Below are 19,878 nucleotides of genomic sequence, written 5' to 3' on the forward strand. Positions count from 1 at the left end.
TACTTCGATTTTAACGAAGTAAATATTCACACCCATTTCCATCGATGGAAATAGGTGAAGACTTTACCTTCATCTTCAACCTACGGTGACAGCAAAGGAGGCAACGAACTCCCTCCCTCCAACTCCAAGCTATTCTCTCCCGCCACCGACCTCTTTCCCTCTGGTAATCTCTTCTCTCTCATCCTCTCACTCTCATATCGTCTTCTCCTCCTTCCTGCTCTCGTATCTACCAGTCACCGCCGCTGCAACTCTTGGCAGCGATGCTTCGGTGATCTTTCTCTCTCTCTTCTCATCCTTTCTCTCCATCAATCACTCAATTCACCGCTCATCGTCCCTCACATTCTCAAACTAACCTCGACGGCGGCATCAGGTAAAGCCAATCTACTAACATTTATTTCATCCCCATCATCTTCCTCTATATGATAGTGATTCTCCTTAGGTTTCCTCTTCATTTTCTCCAGCATATACGACACTGTTGGTCAGTTTCTTCATCCCATGTTTTCCACTCAAGCTACAACAGTGGTGATTTCCAGTGAGGTATCACCATTTTCTCAAATCCCATTTATACTCCGACATCTACCTCCAAGAACAAATGTTCCGAATGTAGGAATACTTCCCTATTGCAACATCCCACATCAGGCTGATATATAATTCAGAGACAACGGTGGGGTTTTGTAGGGCCATTCTCTGTGGAATTTTTGGCTAACGACAAATGTGGTAACAGGTTCATCGTACCTCTTTCTTTTGTCTTTTATATATTGTCATCCGTTTTGTTTAACATTGTTTGCTTCCCAAATCTTCATGTCTAAGTATCTTTGTGTGCTTGTCGTGAGCGGTTTGAATATCAAAGATAGGCTCTGTTTTGCTAATTTCTGGTTTGATTAAACACGTGGTTTTACTTTCTGGTTCAGTTGCATCGAATAGGATGATTTGGGATTGAGGGAGTTGTATAGTTTAGTCATTCGGGGCTGAGATAAGAGGTTTCAAATCTGTTGTGTTATTTGATGCAACTGGGATGGGAGAAGACAGTCGAATGCTTGTTTACATCGTTATAAGTTTCCGAATGCTGGCAAAAGTGCATGATTTACATAGTTGCTGCCAAACAAGATGGAAGGAAATCAAACATACAAAAGTAAGATTTGTATTTTTTGAAACCGGTAGAATGTTAATTTACCCCTACAAATTTGCAGTTACATCATTTTCAAACACAACTATGTTAGCAAATGATGCAAGTAAGTGTCAATACAAATATGTTTCATCTAAATTGTAAAGTTGGATTAGTTTTGTACTGACAAATTTACCTTCTAACAAAACAAATTTTTAGTTGCAATGGATGCAAACACGAATTCCAATAAAATATGTCTTTTTTTTTTATCAAAAGCCCACTTGAATGAAAATTCACTTCTTTTTTATTGATATACTTTTATATCTCATTATCGATGTAAATATGCAATGGAAAACATGTTTTCTGTTGTTGTCAAACACAATCAAAACTGGACCAGAGTGCAAATTTACCCTGAATCAGGATTTACACTCCATATGCATCTTTTCCAAACACAGTTTCAACTTGTAGGTGTGTAACCAATAATTTGCATCTATGATTCCATGCCATATGGAAGCTTATTTGTACTTCTACACGAGATAGGATTCAGCAAGCTGTGTAACCAATAATAATACTCCACACCAGCCATAAAATACATGGGCCCAAAATCATTCAACCTCTCCGTGTGGGCCCCATGTATTTTGTCTTGGCGTGGGGCATTTCATTAGGTCCACAACTTGCTTTATAGATAAGGCTTTCAGCTAATTTGAAATCTTTTCTACATGGTATAATTTCAACTATGATTTTCTCCTTTCTTGCACTCAATAGTAGAAGCCTTGATTTGTTACAATCATGGGAATTAATTTTTTCTTAACTTTTTAAAATTTGACTGTGTGGCCCTGTTCACTTTTTGGTAAGTTACTTAGCCGAGTAAATGCAATTACCTGGATAAATTTTTCCTGAGAAACACTTATTTGAGTAAGTGCGTTTACCCGTGTCCTTTTATTTCCCAGGTAAATAAGGCAATGATCATTTTAACCGTAAAAATCTATTATTAAAATGAGCATTTTTGTCCCATTAAAGTGTTGGCAACTTTCCCCCTATGTAGGAAAGTATTTATCCACCTACGAGATGGGTATCACTTTCCTAGATAAGTTATACCTAAGAAAACTTTCCCTAATCCCCACATAAAGCTGAAAAAGAACATGGAATCTTTGGTCAATGGGAACTAAAATCCCATTGACTAACTTTCCCCCCTATCAAAATCCAAAAAGAATGCCCCCAATATATCAACAAAATGCAGAAGATTGGGAATGATGGTAATTAGTATTCTAGGAGAGGAATTTCTATGTTCTGCATAACTACATTTAGATTTTAGAAAAAAATTTATAACTTGTGCAGGGTGGGTAGATATGAGATGTATAGAACGGTTCGTTTGTTCTTGTCCACTGAGTCACCGACTAACGTCCTCTTAGTTATGCCTCTATGTTTTCTTATTTTTTTTGTTCTTTATCACATACATTTCCTATTTTTATTTATTGTTTATTTAAGGAAAAATTTGACATTTCATTATTTCCTTCGAAATTGAACAATGATATCAATTGTATCATTTGTTTGGAAACTTGGGTACTGTAACAAATTTTGTAAATAATAGGGGTAGAGTTAATCCATTTCTTAAAACTTGGGGATAGTTTAAGATATTTTCCCTAGAATATATAGTTAGATGATCCATTTTACTTTTTATAGGCCCTTTTTAGTGATTCTAAAAAAATTCTTCTTTCACTCTTTGATCCCCGATCTAGTAGGGGTGCAACTTGGGTAGATCCAATCCGAGTCTAAGTTGACTCAATCCAAAATTTACGTGGATTTTTGGTCTCAGATTGGGTTCAGGCCTAAGACTTCAGGTTTTTTTATTTTTTTTATTAGGCTCGGGACTAGCCTTTAAGTAGCTTAAACCTGACCTGGGCCCAATCTACAATCTAACCTTATCTTAAGCCGGGTTCAGCCTAATTATACACATAGTACATACATACAATTTTGTATGTATTCAGTATATCTATAATTTTAGAATTGGTTTATTGAACAAACCAAAAATAGCTCGGGCCTGAGCTAATCCAAATGCATTAAATTATAATACGGTCTGGACTCGAATTAAAAAAATTGACCATAAAGCCCGCCCAACCCGCTGCACCCCTACGGCGGTCCCCAGTGGTAATCCGTTTCTAATTACCAGTTTACCACAACGAACCTTCTCTCTTTTGATCTCTTCCCTCATTCTCTGTGACTCTGTCTGTCGAAAAACAAAAAGTAAAACGAGAAAATATAAAAAAAAGAGACTGAAGGGGAGAGAAACCGGGTCGCATGTTTCACCGCCACTCGATTCACTCGCTTGACCTTCGATTCGGAAGATGCCCGTAGACCCAACCAGCTTCATCTACTTTCACCGTCGTTCTCTCTGTCTCTGTCTCTCTTAGTCCCTCTACTCCCTTCGAACCAAATGCTCCTTCACTCCTCAATTTACGAAATTCGACTACTCTTCGTCGGCCCCAACACTCCTTCTGAATCAATTACCATCTCCCCTGTATGATTCCATGTAAAGCTGTTTGGCTTAGGGTTTTCAGGGACTCTCTCCCAACCGTCTTTTTCAGTTTCTGCTCTTAATTTTATTTTATTTTATTTTTTTTATTCTTCCATGTCTCTGTAACATAAAGAAGATAAGGGTTAGGGTTTTGGGTTTCTATTTTTGTTTTTTTTTTTTCTTCTTTAAAATATTGGGTTTGTATAAGAGATGTAAATGGAGAGTTCGCGTAGATCCATTGATAGGTCGAGAGAACCAGGGCTGAAGAAACCTAGGTTGGCTGAAGAGGCCGAGCGGGATCGGAGTTCAAACAGTGTCGTCGTCGATCGTGAGCGACCCTTTCCACAAAGAGGAGCCTCTGCCGTTTCCGGCGCCGGAGCAAGGCCGTTGCTCTCGAGGTTTAGAACGAATGATAGAGAGAGAGATGACTCTGTTCGAGGAACTTATCAGCATCAGCAACAGCAACATCAAGAACTTGTTACTCAGTATAAGACCGCTCTTGCAGAGCTGACCTTCAATTCGAAACCAATCATTACTAATCTAACTATCATTGCCGGGGAGAACCTTCATGCTGCAAAGGGCATCGCTGCCACTGTCTATGCAAATATTCTTGAGGTGAACCGGTTTATGCCGTTCTTCCTTACTGTATCGACTGTAACTCTTTGTGTGATGAATTCAGAATTATCTTCTCATTTTGGTGCTGGCGTTGTTTGCGTTGTAATAGCTCATTGAGGAAAAGGGAAAAAATAGACCTACTTTTTAATTTTTTTTCGCAACTTTTCGCAAAGCAGAATGCATGCCTTCATTATTGATCTAGAATAGTGGAATACCAAATCTTAGACTGTAACTGAACTACTGAAGTTCGAAATAATGGATTTTAATTCGTCATATGCTTGGAATCAAGAATCTATTGATCATGGCACTGGAAGGTTTATTACCAGATTGGTCTTTATGTATTTTTATGTAGATATCATGGCAAATACATGATACGAATTCTCAGCAGAATTCTTTACTTGCTTGGTCCCCGTCTCTGGTAACATTTCAAATTGTCTACGATGCAAGGTCAGTAAACAAAGATTGCAGGTTGAATGTGTAAGCAAGAAACAGTATAGTCTGCATGTGGGTTTTCCGTGGTCAAATATCATTTTCCTTTGGTTATCTTCCTAACTTCTGAATGTGTGATTTGGCCTTAAGCTTCAAGATGATTCTCATATTTCTTCACCACTTACCATATTATGCTCTTCCTTGTTGTAAATAAGGTTGCCAATATCATAAATTATCATTGATATGGGCCTGGGAGAAGCTCCTTTGTCCAGTTGACGTGTTGAATCAATTAAGAGGCTGTGGAATACCTACAATTTCTTACTATGGCATGCTACAGGAGATCAGCTGGATGTTAACTTGCATACATAAGCATATCCCTATGAGTAAGTTTGAAGATCACTGCCTTGCAGTGAGCAGACTGCTTTACTGGAGTATATCTCATGTTGGTGTGGAGAACTGTGGATGTGTTCAGAATGATCTCTTACATCCCTTGTAGCTTTACTGGTGTATAGGACATTACTAGATTATCATTTCATTTGGGGGGATAGGTCCTGTATCAGCTTTCTAGCCAAATTTGCCTTCACAATGGCAAGTTCTGTTCTTGAACAGAAGTTTTTGTTTCAAGTTCTTTGCCATCATGCATGTGGATGTCCTTTTAACATTCAGCATCCTGGTGGTCAAATTCGTAAAACTCTATCAAAGATCCAGCAACTGCCGAGATTGCCTTATTTCCATGGGCCTGAATAAATGTGTACATGGTACAGACTGTAACATCAAGGGTTTGTAGGTGGTGTGGTAACATTTCATTCCAGCTCCCGTTGATCTTCTTCTCTTTCTGTTGCTCAGAGACCCTCATTTTATTGGAAGGTTAGATTCTTGAAAACTACTTGTCTCCTTCTTGAGGGGTCATGGTTGTCAGAGTTCCTTTTCATGTTGATATTTATTCCGTGAATCCTAAGAGATTTACTCAAAATTGGCTTGAATTAGCTGCATTTCAGTTGGAGGCATCTGATTCAGAAAACCAGTTCATGTGCACAAAAGTCAAAACAGACATTTATTTCTTCTTGTTTGTCAGATGATTTGTGCTGAAATGTTTTCTCGTTTCCATGTTGATTACATGGAAAGTACTCCTTGATTGCCCTTCTTCCTCATTTCATTTTCATTTTGGTTGGCATCTTTCTGTTCTCATTATTTGGAGGCTAAATAGTGATAAAAAACCTAAGGAATGGAATTCCTACTTGTCATTACATGGATCTTGTTCTTACTGAAAGCCCAAATCTGTAGATGTGGTTAAATGGTCAATGGCCCTCTCCAGGTTTCCTACCATCAGATGATTTATCAGATTTATTCTGTTGTCATTTAGAGGTTGATAGTTGACCTGTATCATGATCCTTTGTTATGTTATTTTTTTTCCTATTTACTATTGAACCATGCTATAGTGTTTTAGGTTGCTGATTTCTATATATCTATTCAATGAACCTTATTCTTCATAAATGTTAATTATCATATTAGTTTTTGAGGAAGCTCGGTTATGTTTTTTTCTTCTGATGTTTGGGAACATAATTTGCAGGTACCTAGTGAGCAGAAGCTGCCATCTCTCTACCTTTTAGATAGTATTGTAAAGAATATTGCGAGGGATTATATTAAACACTTTGCTGCCAGACTACCTGAGGTTAGTTCTTCCATCAACCTGTTTCATCTGCAATGACGTGGAGTAATTCCTAGAAATTGTATTCCGTTCATATTTTTTTCTTTATATATTGGAGAAATTCACTTACTCTTGAGGCTGATCCTATTAACCATAATTTTTATTGGTTCTTTAGATGCGTTCTTTGTATCTGATAGATCTGCAAAACAAATTAGGTTTAAACACTTTATATTTCTGAAGCTATTTAGTTCCTTGGAAGTTTTAATTGGTTGCAGTGTATACTCTTTGCTTGTTTATGTGTTTCTTTAACTTCACTCTATGTCGGTGCTTCTTGACTTTTCTGAGTTAGCTGGTATGCTTCATGTCATTTATTGTTTCTGCTATTTGTCAATATTTTATTATTTTTTCTAGGTATTCTGCAAGGCCTATCGACAGGTGGATCCCTCAATTCATCCTAGTATGAGGCATCTTTTTGGCACTTGGAAAGGGGTATTTCCCCCCACAACCCTTCAAATGATTGAGAAAGAGCTAGGATTCCAACCTTTTAATGGTTCATCATCAGGAGGCACAGCATCTAGGCCTGTGCCTGATTCTCAGTCACAACGCCCATCTCATAGCATTCATGTAAATCCAAAGTACTTAGAGGCAAGGCAGCGCCTTCAACAGTCAAGTAGGGTGAGTGCAGTGATATATTTGACTTCTGATAGTTTGTAGTCATCCTGCATATTGAATATATTGCTCTCATGCTACTGGATATGCATGATGGATCCCTTAAGTTGTCTTGCTTGTTAGTTTCTTTCTTAATGTAAATGCTTTTACTGGGCTTTCTATCCTTCATTGTTCCATGTTCCAAAGATATTATATGGATGTTGCAAGTTCTGCAATAAGCTACTGTGAGCAGTTGATGTCTACTTTGTATAGTTGTTACACTCTACTATGGGGTTATAAATATTTCACTAATTGATTCTTGGATCAGCAAGGGAGTTTGCTTTTCTGGCCATTGTTAATGTATTGTCAGGTCTTCCATGTACTGTTTATTCCCATCTTCTAACCCATCTTCTAATTAATGCTTATGAACTTAAATGTCATTGCAAGTATGTTATAACTTATAAAGTATCTTCTTTGTAGCATGTTATAACTTATAAAGTATCTTCTTTGTAGCATCTTACATGATTTCTATTCCTGAAACCTGAGAACATGGTGGATTTTTTTTTTTGATAGATTTTTTCTGATTAGTCATATATTTTATATTATGTCGCCGTCCTTTTGGCTAAGATCAAGTGTAATATCTATTCTTATCATTTTTTTGGATAGATTGACAACTTGGTACATTTATTAAAAGAAATACCAGCACATGATTCCTAGAGTAGACAACAGGACAGGTAAAAAATAGGCATCAGATTCTTATTGCAGAGGGCAGGATTAGAGAGTGTGAAGACTTTCTCCTACAATGTTTGGCCATTCGTTTCTTAGGAATCTGCCCAGACCTTGGAGAGGTAGAAAGGTGGGCTTCTTGTCCTGGAGTTTATTAACGAAACTGAAAGTGAGAAAGTTGGAAGGGAGCAGGATGCTCTTAATCTTCTCTTTTAAGACATAAGCAATCAGTGCATTGCACTCGGGCAAGTCATGGCTAAATGGGCATTGCATGTTCCTTTCTCGATGGACTCCAACAGCTTGTTTGGAGAGATAGAGGAGTTGCTACGACTGTTGGTGGATTCAAGTCTTCGGAACCCCTCCATTCTCGGTGTCCAGCGGTTTTCACAGAAAGTGGTGATGCAGATGGAGGTTTCATAGCCAGCTGACTCATCAAATCTCTCTTGGAGCAACATCAAGTCCCTTCGATTGCTCATTTGGAGTAAAGCAGTCCGTGATATTTCCAATTTCGTTGAGCTAGTAGTAAGGGGTATTAGGTACTTGGCTTTGAATAGCAGTAGAAGACTTGGAAACTCTTTCTGATTGGCAGAGCTTTGCTTTCCTAGGTCAACATTATGGTCTCAAACGAAAGTTGTTTTGTTCATCAATGGGCAGTAGAGCTAGTTGAGGCGAAGTCGGTGTGTCATGGTGGCTCCAATACCAAAGGTCAACGACCTTCTTTAGTGTCTCATGGTGGAAGAGTGAAATGGAAAAGATGTAAACCAAGATCTAGGAGGTGTTGTGGTTCTTCATTTGCCAAAGGTGTTACGGTGGGTAACACAATGGATGGCAAGCCTTCACTAGCAGGAATGACGGACTCTAATCTCCAAATTGTTCTTGCTTCATCTTCTCCTTTTTCGGTTTCTCAGGCACACTTTTCAAATTTTGAATTTGCGCTCTTTGCTCCTAAACAAGCAGAGATGAAAACACGAACCAGGTTGGTGCATCCGGATGACTGGATCCAAGCCCAACTGTTTCAGTTTGTTGGACCCACTACCCTCTTGTCTTTCGTTACCTCGACCTGAGGCCCATTTGGAAACTGTTGTCCCATCGCTTTACCCAAAACCTATGGTGACACCTTTGCAAGCTCCCAAGGTTTAATTCTTGTGGGCATTGTATGGCAGAGATTCAGAGCTATTAAGGGGCCTTGTAGAAATGAAGAGCCCTCTAGCGGACGTCTATTGCAAGATTTTGAGGTTGGCTCCCCAACCTTGGGAACTGCATAAGTTGATGTGGCTGTTACTGGGTTGAGTATTTGAGACAATGCTTTGTCTCCTCAATAGATTGTTTTCTGAGCTGGTGGACTTTGGATCTAGCTGAGAATTTGAATCATGCAGATTCTAGGCCTTGCACATGCGGCTCCTCCCCACTTTCTAGTAATGTGAATCTTAGAGTGGAGAAGTTGATGTCTTTTGGCAATTTTCTTGGGGCTTCATTCACAGGGGGGCAAGAGGACCCAGTATGTGAGTGGATCAAAGCCAAGGAAACTTCTCTTGCACTCCATCTATGATTTGAAACTCTAGCTCATAGGGTGATTTGGAGTTAGACAACACAAGCTCAAGTTACTCCTTTGCTAACTTGGATTACCTCCCAAGTCAAAGGTCCAAGAAACTTGCGGATTTTTATGATGCGACAGTGGTGAAGCCTATTCCCAAGGGTTCTCATAGCTCCAGAGGGAGGGCCAGAAGAGGCAAGGGAAGGTTTGTGCGTGTTGGTTGACTCTTCCTTATGTTTTCTTGTTGTGTTAGGTTGTGTGATGAGTTTGAGCTTATAAGGGTTTTGTGTGGTTTGTTGCTCTACTTTGTCTGGGTTTGTTGTTTTGGATTGTTTGTTTCCTTGAGGGCTTGGGCCTCTTTCTCGGAGGTTTGGCTTAGGCCCCTTTGGTGGGGTTTTGACTAGTGTGGAGTGTACTTGAGCCAATAGCTTGGATGCTACTATCAATATACACCTTGTATGCTTTTTTCTTTCTTTTTTTCCTTAATAAATAAAACCTTACCATATTCAGAAAAAGGCATCAGACTTCTACTTTGTTCAATACAATTATATCTAGAAAGAACCTACTTAGCAAGATTATACTCTCTTATGAGAAATGCAGTCAACCTGAAAGATCAATCAACTTTAGGAATTTGACTGGACATCCCTTATTTTTTTTATGATAAAAAGAAAAAAATTATTAGAGAAAAATAAAAACTGATTACAACCACCAATAAGGTGCTAGGTTAACACCTTAATGCGACACAAAGGAGACAAGAACTCCATCACACCAAACAAGGGAAAAACATTAATCGCTCTAATCAAGACCTTCTGAGAAATCTCTCCCCAAACCACTGACGACCACACTTCAAAAGATAGACTTGGAAGAACTCCATCACTACGATCATTCTTCCTCAACAAACTCATCCTCCCTCCCTTCAACTTCCTCATCCCAAACATCTCCACTTTTCCCACCTACAGTTTTCTTCATTCTCTCCTCGCACCTCCTCTCAAATTCAGCAAAAGCTCTATGAACAAACGCCTCTCCACCCAGAAACCACATACCTAAATATTTTCCTTCCTCAACATCCTTGTCAGCAAATTTCTCAATGTCCACACCATGGTTTAAAGTATCGATGCGATATGCCCCGTATTGTATCATATCTTTTGAAAAAGATACACCCCAACAGGTGTTTCGGGAACCCCACCTTTTTTAATAAAAAACCTATTTTTAGCTACCCAAAAACCAAGATTTGAAAAAAAAACTAAAAAAAAGTGTTCCGTTTGTTTCTAAGTACCGATACGCAGTAGCGTATCAATACTTTAACCTTGGCCCACACTACCAGTCTTCTCTTCTTTCTTCTCAGGTGGATTCTCACCAATGTTCTGAAAATCGTAGGAAAAGTCAAATTGAATAGGATCATGAATCCTATCATAAATCGTAAGATTATTTCTATTTTTTTTACAAATTTATCAAAAAATTAAAGATATATTAAAAGGCTAAGTGTATATAGGAAAGCGATTTTACACTGTTTTTAATCCATATCTACCATATATCTACCTAAAACAATAGAATTTACAACTTATAATTAGAAGCCTAAGATGATATAATCAAGCTTGACTTGAAAGTCAAATAAATCCACATGCAATGGCTATTTAATTTGCATATGATGCAGAATAAACTCTAACCAAGGTTTTTAAAATCGGATCGGATAGGGAACCGTTGTGGGGACCGGTTTCCAGGTCGAATGGTCCAATAGTGGCTCAAATTGATGGCCCATTCTGACTTATAAAATAAAAAAATAAAAAAATAAAAAAATAAAAAGTGGCCAAAAAACGTTGTCCGGGTCGACGATTCACCTTCCAGGTCAGCGGTTTGCTGGCCAAATCAATGGTTTTTTGGCCAAAAGCAGTTTTAAGGTGAAATGAAACTGGTCAGGTGACCGGTTCCCAGTTTTCTGGTCCGATTGTCGGTCCGTTCCGGTTTTGAAAACTATGACTCTAACTTCTAATCTTGAACAATGTAAATAAACCATTTTCTAGTAGGGGCTTTAAAACAAGTCTCCCTTTACAGAATTAAATATAAACAAACAAATTCCAAAGTAGAAAACTAATTCTTAATTAAGTTCATTTGAGCTGCAGTGAATCGTAAAAATTATGAATCAAATCATAGGATTCAAACAAAAATTGTAAGATTTTTGCAGAAAAGGATTCAGACATAAGATTCGAATCGAACCCTTGGGGTTCATGATTCAAATCATGAATCGTATTGTAAACCGTAAGATTTTAACAACATTGATTCTCACTACTCTTTTCAACATCTCCTCCAACCTCCTTCTCATCTCCCTCAATTCCAACTCTAGTCTCAAGCTTCTCAATTGGATTAATCACTGGCTGATAGTCCATTCTTAGAGTTGAGTCAGTCTTAAAATTTGCTCCAATCGAAACATACTGACAGGAAGATTTGAGTTTAACTTCTCTTCTCTTGTACCACCTTTTTGTATTTGTTAGTAGGACCTGCCCCAATTAGGCCTTCTTTTAAATGGGAACAGACTTTGGTAACATGCACAATATGGGGTTTGCTTGGACGAGATTTATTTTTGCACCTCCATCACCTCAGCAACTTCTATTTTGTTGCTTACATCCAGTATCCTAGCTGGATATCCATTATCATGATGTTTGACTATGATCCTCTTAGACAGTTAGTAGAGAAGGTTAAAGTAATAAATGTAGTCACCTTCCAAAAGAAAATTAAAAGAAAAAATATCAAAAAAATTTCATTTTATTTTATACTTTTGTTTGTAACTATTTTCATGTCCTTGAAGTTCTCTTCTTGCTGGTCCCACATGCACAAGGATCAGAGGGACAAGCAAATGTTGTATTTATTTTAAATGAATGAAATCCTAATGAGAAGTGCCTTCAAGGGATTATAATGACGTAAGATTATCCTGAGCTGCTAAGAATTATTGAATAGAAGCTAGATTTTGTAAGGCTAGCTAACATTAGAGAAGCTAGAATTCTGACATCTAACATGAACATCTTGTTCAAATGGATCAGAAGATTTACCAACTCATAGTGGGTGGGCTAGCTAGATGTGTAGGAAGGTTGGATGTATTCTGGGGTACCCCTCCTGGGTAGCTATTTTTAATGAGTCTTTATTTCCTTGTGCATTGTTAGCCGTTCTTTTTGGAAAGGTATCGTGTCGTTGATGAGCCTAGATTTGCATTCTTATTTCATTTTCAATAATAAAAATCTCTTGATGTTGTTAATAATCAAATTTTTACATCTTTTTGAAAATTACTAGTGATATCTTAATTGTAAATTATGTCTTCAGAGATTTGACTTTAATTAGGTGATTGGTATCCTTAAAAGGGTGACAGGCATCAGACTTTACTAAGCAGAACTGGTTTTGGCATTTGCTTAGTCGTCCTTGTTCCATAGGTTCACTCCTCAATTTGATTCCTTTTGTTCTTTTAATTTATAAATAAAAAATACAAGTTCCTTAATCCACTTAAGTTGACTCCATCAACTGCAGAGCTTATCTTGGTTTCTCAACCTCTTGACTCATTTCCATGTTGCAAGTTGTGGAGCAATTAATCCACATGTGTACAGTTGATTGGGTGATTATGTTCTCTATCAGGTTGCTGGTTCCTTCTATTGGGTGCTTAGGATTGGCATGCATGCCACTACCTTTTTAATGACCCTTACGAATATAACATTGTCAGTGTATATCTACATAATGATATTCATACAATTTTATTTTCTTTTTAATTTATCAATACATCTGATTAATATCTGTAAAGCTATATTGTAACATAGTATATTTATGTGGACTGTCCTACCTTAAAGTGGTATAATTAGAGTTGTTGGTTTTAAATTTTTGTACTTAGTCCTTTCATTCTGTCATAAGTGATTAATTCAGTTGACTAAATCCATCATTAGACCTTTCTTGACTGTTTTCTTGGGTTTATGTGATGAAGGCAAAAGGAACAGCAAATGACAATACTGGTTCTGTAGCCTCTATGAGCATGTGGAGATGTCAGACAGAACAGCTAGAATTAGTAGTGGAGGGCTATGGACAGATTTATCTATTAAAGATGCATTGTTATTATGTGTTTACCAATGCTTTATCCCTTTCAATTGCACCATAATGAATTTAATTTTGCAGAATGTTCCGCGTCCTCAAAAAGAAGCATTAAGCGAGCCAGTTCATGAGAAAAATAGTAGTGCAGGATATGGGGATTATGAATATCGCTCTGATATTTCAAGACATTCAGACTTGGTAGTTGGAAGAGCCACTGAGAGGGTTCCTGAGCGAGAAGGACTTGACAAGCCATGGTATGGAGCTGGCAGCAAGGCTACAGATGCAATTGTTAGCCAAAGGAATGGATTTGAAAGCCGACATGGATTTCAAAGCTATCGGGCACCCAGATCTGCACAGCCTGTTGCTCAGCTGCATCAAACACAGAGCATTGCAAATAGAAGCAGCAGAGGGATTTCTAGGAATTGGAAAAACTCTGAAGAAGAGGAGTATATGTGGGATGATATGAATTCCAGATTGACAGATCATGGGGCCCTTGATAGCTCAAGGGGAGATGGTTGGACTCCTGATGATGCAGAAAAGCAGGTAATCTTGCAAACCAAAATGAATAAACAAATAAAACTTTGGATGCTTGAAACAACCTTCTGGATCCCTCACTGGAATTAATTTGATATGTATTTTTGCTAGAAGTCGTTTGGAGCAAAAGGTAGATTTTCATTGCAATGGGTCCTGCCTCTTTGTTGCCTTATGTTTTTTAGATGGTTAAACAATAGGTGCCATCATTCGAATTGGTTTTTCCCACCATTTTTCTTCTGATTAAATGCAATTATATGATTATAACCATATGATGCATTATCCTGTATGGAGGTGGTTGTTTTCTGGCCTTGCAAGAGGATTTATGTGTCTGTTGTTGTCTGAGGTTGACTTGATAATGAATATTTTCCTAATGGTAGCCCGTAGAATGGTTTGCCTCAAACCCCCTGGCATTGAGTCTGTGTCCTTTAGCAGTCAATGTTGCTGACAACTCTGTAGATGAATGTTCTTCATTTCTTCTTTCTAGTCTATTGTTTCCATTGTAAAGGATTAGAAAACAAGGTTTTGGCCATAAAAGGGTAGAACATATAACTGAAATATTTCGAACTTAAAATTTTCCTCCCCTTTTTCATTTAGACAAAATAGAGCCTAAGTTCCTAATATATATTAGTTTGAGAGTGTACCCATGTCCTTCACTCCTTGTCTGTGAATTTTTGTTGGTGTGGTATTAACCATCTTGGAAATGTAGTGAAAAGAGAGCTTGCCTTTTCTACTTGATTTGGTCCCATGTAACTTGTCACTGCATCTAAGCTCATGTTGGATGTAGGCACCCAATATGAATTAGTCTTTCTTCAAGATGCTCTTTACATGTCATACATTTTTAAGCCTCATACACATGGGGAATGATCCTCTCACTTTATTTTTGTTTTGTACTTTAACTCATAAAGTTGAATTCAATCACTTGGTGAGATCATTTCCCATGTAGGAAGAGGTAAAGATTGACCACAAATACCTATAGAAATTTGGTAGGGGAAATGTTCAAAATGTTCCACTTGACGTAGTTTGCTTGTATTGGCAGGGTTGAAATATCTCTTTTTTTAACAAACAGTGTATCTTGATCATTTTATAATCTATGTTGGATTGTCTTAACTATGCTGGTTGATTTATCTTTAATATCCAGGAGGTTGAAGAACACCTATCACAAACTCGAAGTGAACGTGAAATTGGCTCAAGGATTAAGAGAGAAACTTCAATGGATCCAGCCATAGCACAGAAAGGACAAGATATAACTGGGCATCGAACATCCTCAGGGTGGTCATCACAAAAGCCATTCCCAGTAGATGGTTTGATAAATATGGGTATAGCTTCATTAATTTCAGGCAAGTCAGAAGGGCAGTCTACCTCTATCTGTGGTTTGTCAACAAGCATGAGTTCATCTTTTGTGAAAGCAGGACATGTACTGCCATTATCAACCTCTGTTGTTGGAGCCCCAAGCATTGGATCTTTGACAACATCATCAACCTCCTTTGACACATCCACTGGAGTTTTGGGGCCACATCATCAACCTCCTGGACCTGCTTCTCCATCTGGACAGTTGTCAATACACCAAAGTTCTCATTCACCTTCGTCTTCAGTAGTGCATCAACATCAACCATCACACAGTATGACTGATGAGCCTGGTCCAAAAACTTCCCTACCTCCAGGACCATTGAACCAAATACCTCAAATTTCAAGTGGTCAAGATTCTTTTCCACTCATGTCAGGTACCTTGCCATCAAATCAGTCACAGACCTCTCAATATTTACATACCTCATCTTCCTCAATTTCATTATCCCAATTAAGGCATGTTCCCTTCACTCAGCAGCAGCCTGAGTTAAACCAGTCTCAGCCCTCTGGTCAAACCCAGAAACCACTGCATCGAGGTTCAATTTCTGGAACTCCCCAAGCAACAGAGCATCCTGCTCAAGGCCATTCAAATAGTCCTGCTGCAAATATCACAGGAGAAACGGATACAAGTAGTTTGTTGGCCGCAATTATGAAGAGTGGACTACTCTCAAAGACTTCAGTAAGTGGTAGCCTTCCCAACTTGAATTTTCAGGATTCAGGGGCACTGCCATCTAATTTGAACATTCACCCCCCTTTGCCAAGTGGGCCACCTCCTGTCCAGCTTGCAACATCCTCTGCATCTATGGTTGCATCAGCTTCTGTATCAGGCTTGGATTCTAGTGTTAATGTGTCATCTCTAACAGCAAACCCTCAAAGGGCAGCAGTACTACCCCCACTTCCACCTGGCCCTCCACCTTTATCATCTCTTGTAGGTAGCACAACATCGCAGACATCAAATATAGCTAGTGCTGTCCCAAAGCCACTTTCAAATCTTTTGAGCTCATTGCTTGCAAAGGGATTGATATCTGCATCAACAACTGAGTCACCAACTCTGACCACAACTCAGTTGCCAACTCAGCCTCAGAATCACTGCTTTGGTCCATCAAGCAGTAGCTCCATATTGGTTTCTTCAGGTCCCATTTCATCAACCATTCCTACAACATCTGGGAAAGAGTTGCATAGCTTAAAATCTGAGGTAAATAGCACGATTTCCTCATCCCAAATCACAACAGAGGCAAAGGACCTTATAGGCATTGAGTTTAAGCCTGAAATTATTCGAGAACCACATCAATCAGTAATTAACGCCCTCTTTGATGACACTCTTCATCATTGCAATGTATGTGGCCTTCGGCTTAAACTAAAAGAACGACTTGATAGACACATGGAGTGGCATGCTTCAAAGCAACCTGAATCAATCCATCACAGGGCTTCAAGGAGATGGTACACAAGTTTGAATGACTGGGTTTCTGAGAATGGGGGACTGCCATCTGGATCCATGGGCATTGCTTCCATGCAAGTGCTGGTGAAGGAACTGGAGAAGGGTGAATTGATGATCCCTGCTGATGAAAGCCAGTGCATATGTGCATTATGTGGGGAGCTGTTTGAAGATTTTTACAGTCATGAAAGAGATGAATGGATGTTTAAGGGAGCAGTTTATATGACCATTCCAGTTGGAGAAGGCAACATAGGGACTACTGATAAGAGTGCTGCCCAAGGTCCTATTGTGCATTCGAACTGTATTTCACAAAGTTCAGTTTATGACTTGGGACTGATGGAACATATTAAAACGGTAAGGATCTTGTTCGAAAAAAAATAATATAGGAAATCATGAGAATATGTATGACCTCTATCTTGACAGGTTTTTGTTTGGTTACCATTTTCACTTAGCAGGTGGTTGGATCCAGTGATTTAAAAGGCGCACCTAGGCGCACAGGCGAGGCGCATTTCAGGGTATGCGCCTCGCCTAGGTCCTAGGCGCAGTCCTTTCAGGCGTGCGCCTTGCGCCTCAGCCCAGGAGCGCGCCTTTTGAAAATTTGGCGCTTTTTTGCGTTTTTTTGAACATAACGGCTGGGCCAGGGGCTCCACCCCTGGACCCCCATGCCATGCTCCTCGAGGCAAGCCCAAACAAGTCCACATTAGGTCTTAATTTCTTAGTTTTCACACAAAAAACAAGTCCACATTTGGGCTTTCCTCAAGGGGTGTGGCACAAAGGCGGCTCGTAGAATCAGGAATGTAATATGTTTTACATTACATTAGCTATGTGAAGTATTGCAATTGAGTGACAAAAGAGATTAGAGGTTTTACATGCTTGAAAATGTTTTATATGTTATATTTTATTTTTAAATTCTCATTTGAATATGCTTTACATCTTATGTTTATGTATTTTAATTTTAGATAATAGGTTTTTTAAAACATTATTTTAAAATTTAACTTTATATTTTTTAGTAATATTATGTTTAATATATTTTTTTATTTTTTTGAATTTTCTGACATTTTTTTTATTTGTTAGCATTTTTTTTTGTATTTTTGTGCCTTGCTTCAAAAAGGGGCACGCCTCACCTTGCGCCTTGCGCCTCAGGCGCAAATTGACCCCTGCGCCTTGTGCTTTTAAAACACTGGTTGGACCAACATTTTATTTTTCTACCAGATTTCCCAATCCACAATAATGACCATATTGGATGGTATTAACCATCTTGATCTTAACAAACTTTATAGACATTTGTTATGTTGCTTTCATTAGGTCTTCTAGGTGAGAACCCTATTTCAGAGCCTGAATGTGTCTATCATGGGGTTGGATTGTTTAACAGATGGTATGTGCAAAATTTGCGAGAATTTCTTTTGTTTGTGTAGGGTTGGATAGATTGCTAATATTCAGGTGCCCTGGTGTGTAGGATGAATTTAGTTTCTCTTAACAAGAAGTATTCTTCTTGTTTCTCTTATCATTATCATAATATTCTTGCTGTCCCATTGATATTGGAAACTGACAAGTTCTCTTGATAAGAAATGTGTGAACATTACATTGCTGTTTCAGAGGTTAGTTCTAGACGTTTTATTATGTGGTGGGTTTTTTATTTTGCAGGAGACATGATGCTCTAGGGTGAAGAATGCGTGCCCTTCCTTGTAATATGGGCTCAATCAGTTAAGGCTGACATGGATTATCCAGATTTTACCCTATAACAGCTTACATGTGCATGATTATTGTCATGCTGGTTTGCCCATGTCTGAAATTTTCCTTGGGGCTACTCAAAAAAAAAAAAAAAAGAATTCCTTGGGGCTGAACTGCTCCCACTTATATATATCACTGTCTTTCTTCTCTTCACATTTTTGAAAGAAAATTTTATAATTCCATACATGGTTTTTTACCTTGGCGTTCTTGACTAATATCGCTTGTGTTTCTTTATGTTTCTGTTCTGTATTAAGTTTTGGTGGTTCCAGTGTCTGGCAAGGCGGCCGCTTCATGTGCAATCAGCTCTGCGATTAGAGTAAATGACTGGCGGATGTACTTGTTTTGTTAATATCAACGGAAGTTTTGATGCATGCTTCACTTTTGGTTTTCTTTTGTTAAAATGTGGTCTCTCACAACCTTCACTTTTGGAAGACAATAAATCGAGTCCCTTTACTTTTTCTCATCCTGCTTTCAAGATGTATTCTGAATTGTCTCTCTCTCATGCTTGTCAAGTAATTCTGTCTTTCATAATGTGGACGGTTTTGTTTTTGTTTTTATATGATTTGATTGATGGGTATGGGTACCTGAAATCTTTTGTTCATGTGCGTTGTGAGATCCAGGACAATGTTTAAGAGTTTCTTTAATTGGATGTCGCTGGAAAAAGTAAAAAAAACGAATATTGGATAATTGGAAGCTCTTCATTATGAATCAAGGACGGTGCAGCACAACACAACACCCCTTTGGCTTGCATTGCTAGATATTATTACAGTACGATAAGGTTGACTTATTGACAGTGGTTTAATTCTGAGATTTTGACAAGTCGACGGGTCCCCTATGTCGATGAAGCCATTATTGTGGCGTTTTATTTTTACGATACTGGAAGGTGTGGTACCTGAAAAATTTTAACCGATCATGAATCAACAAATTATGGTTGGGAATTTGAATGCAAAAGCATTGGAGGCAGTTCTTTGCCTGTATGTTGGAATTTGGGAACTTGGAATGGGGGCATTTGGTGCATGGGAAGTTAACGGTCCATCAGTCTATGGTAAGTAAATTTTTCTTCCGGTAAGTTTTTTCTTCACTTATCCAAGTTTTAGGTGGATAAATCATTCTTGATTGGGGAGGGAAAATTTTCAGGATAATGCCCTTGTGAGGAAAAACTTGTTAACTTTGTCCCATAATGAAAATAGTAATAGAGAAAAAAAAAATGATCAATTACCCGTAAAAAATAATTGATGCAAAAGAACATGGGTAAGATAAATTGTCTCGCGTACTCAGCAGATAAAGTTCATGACAAAAAAAAAATAAAAAAAAATCGGAGAAATAGCTTGCAAACAAACAAGGTCTGAATGATGCCGGTTCCATCATCAGTTTTTTCAGGGGTTTTTTTTTCAAGGTTATTAAAGTCGGACCCCCTCTTTCTTTTTTTGTTTTTGTTTTTGTTTTCCGCTTCACTTTTTCCCCCTCGAAAAGGGGGGGAATGGGGTTGGAAGTTGGAACCACTGCTGACTGCGACTGCTGCATTATTTCAGCATTCTCTCTCTAAATGAGA

The 19,878-nt window shown here is 38.4% G+C and overlaps 1 protein-coding gene across 2 annotated transcripts; it reads left to right on the forward strand.

Moving 5' to 3' along the window:
• Window positions 1-1,375: 1,375 nt before the first annotated feature.
• Window positions 1,376-18,789, forward strand: LOC104612494 (polyadenylation and cleavage factor homolog 4-like). Of its 2 annotated transcripts, none has more exons than XM_019200296.2 (6): window positions 1,376-4,235; window positions 6,235-6,336; window positions 6,724-6,987; window positions 13,367-13,825; window positions 14,955-16,949; window positions 18,240-18,789. In XM_019200296.2, the coding sequence occupies exons 1-6, from the start codon at window positions 3,837-3,839 to the stop codon at window positions 18,246-18,248; spliced, it is 3,228 nt and encodes a 1,075-aa protein (XP_019055841.1). In that variant the 5' UTR covers window positions 1,376-3,836; the 3' UTR covers window positions 18,249-18,789. The 2 variants fall into 2 exon arrangements, with proteins under 2 accessions (XP_019055841.1, XP_019055842.1); XM_019200297.2 differs by having other exon boundaries at window positions 3,397-4,235; window positions 13,179-13,825.
• The last annotated feature ends 1,089 nt before the right edge of the window (window positions 18,790-19,878 follow it).

The sequence above is a fragment of the Nelumbo nucifera genome, chromosome 2 (genome assembly GCF_055504915.1).
Source record: "Nelumbo nucifera cultivar China Antique chromosome 2, China Antique-T2T, whole genome shotgun sequence".
NCBI lineage: Eukaryota > Viridiplantae > Streptophyta > Magnoliopsida > Proteales > Nelumbonaceae > Nelumbo > Nelumbo nucifera.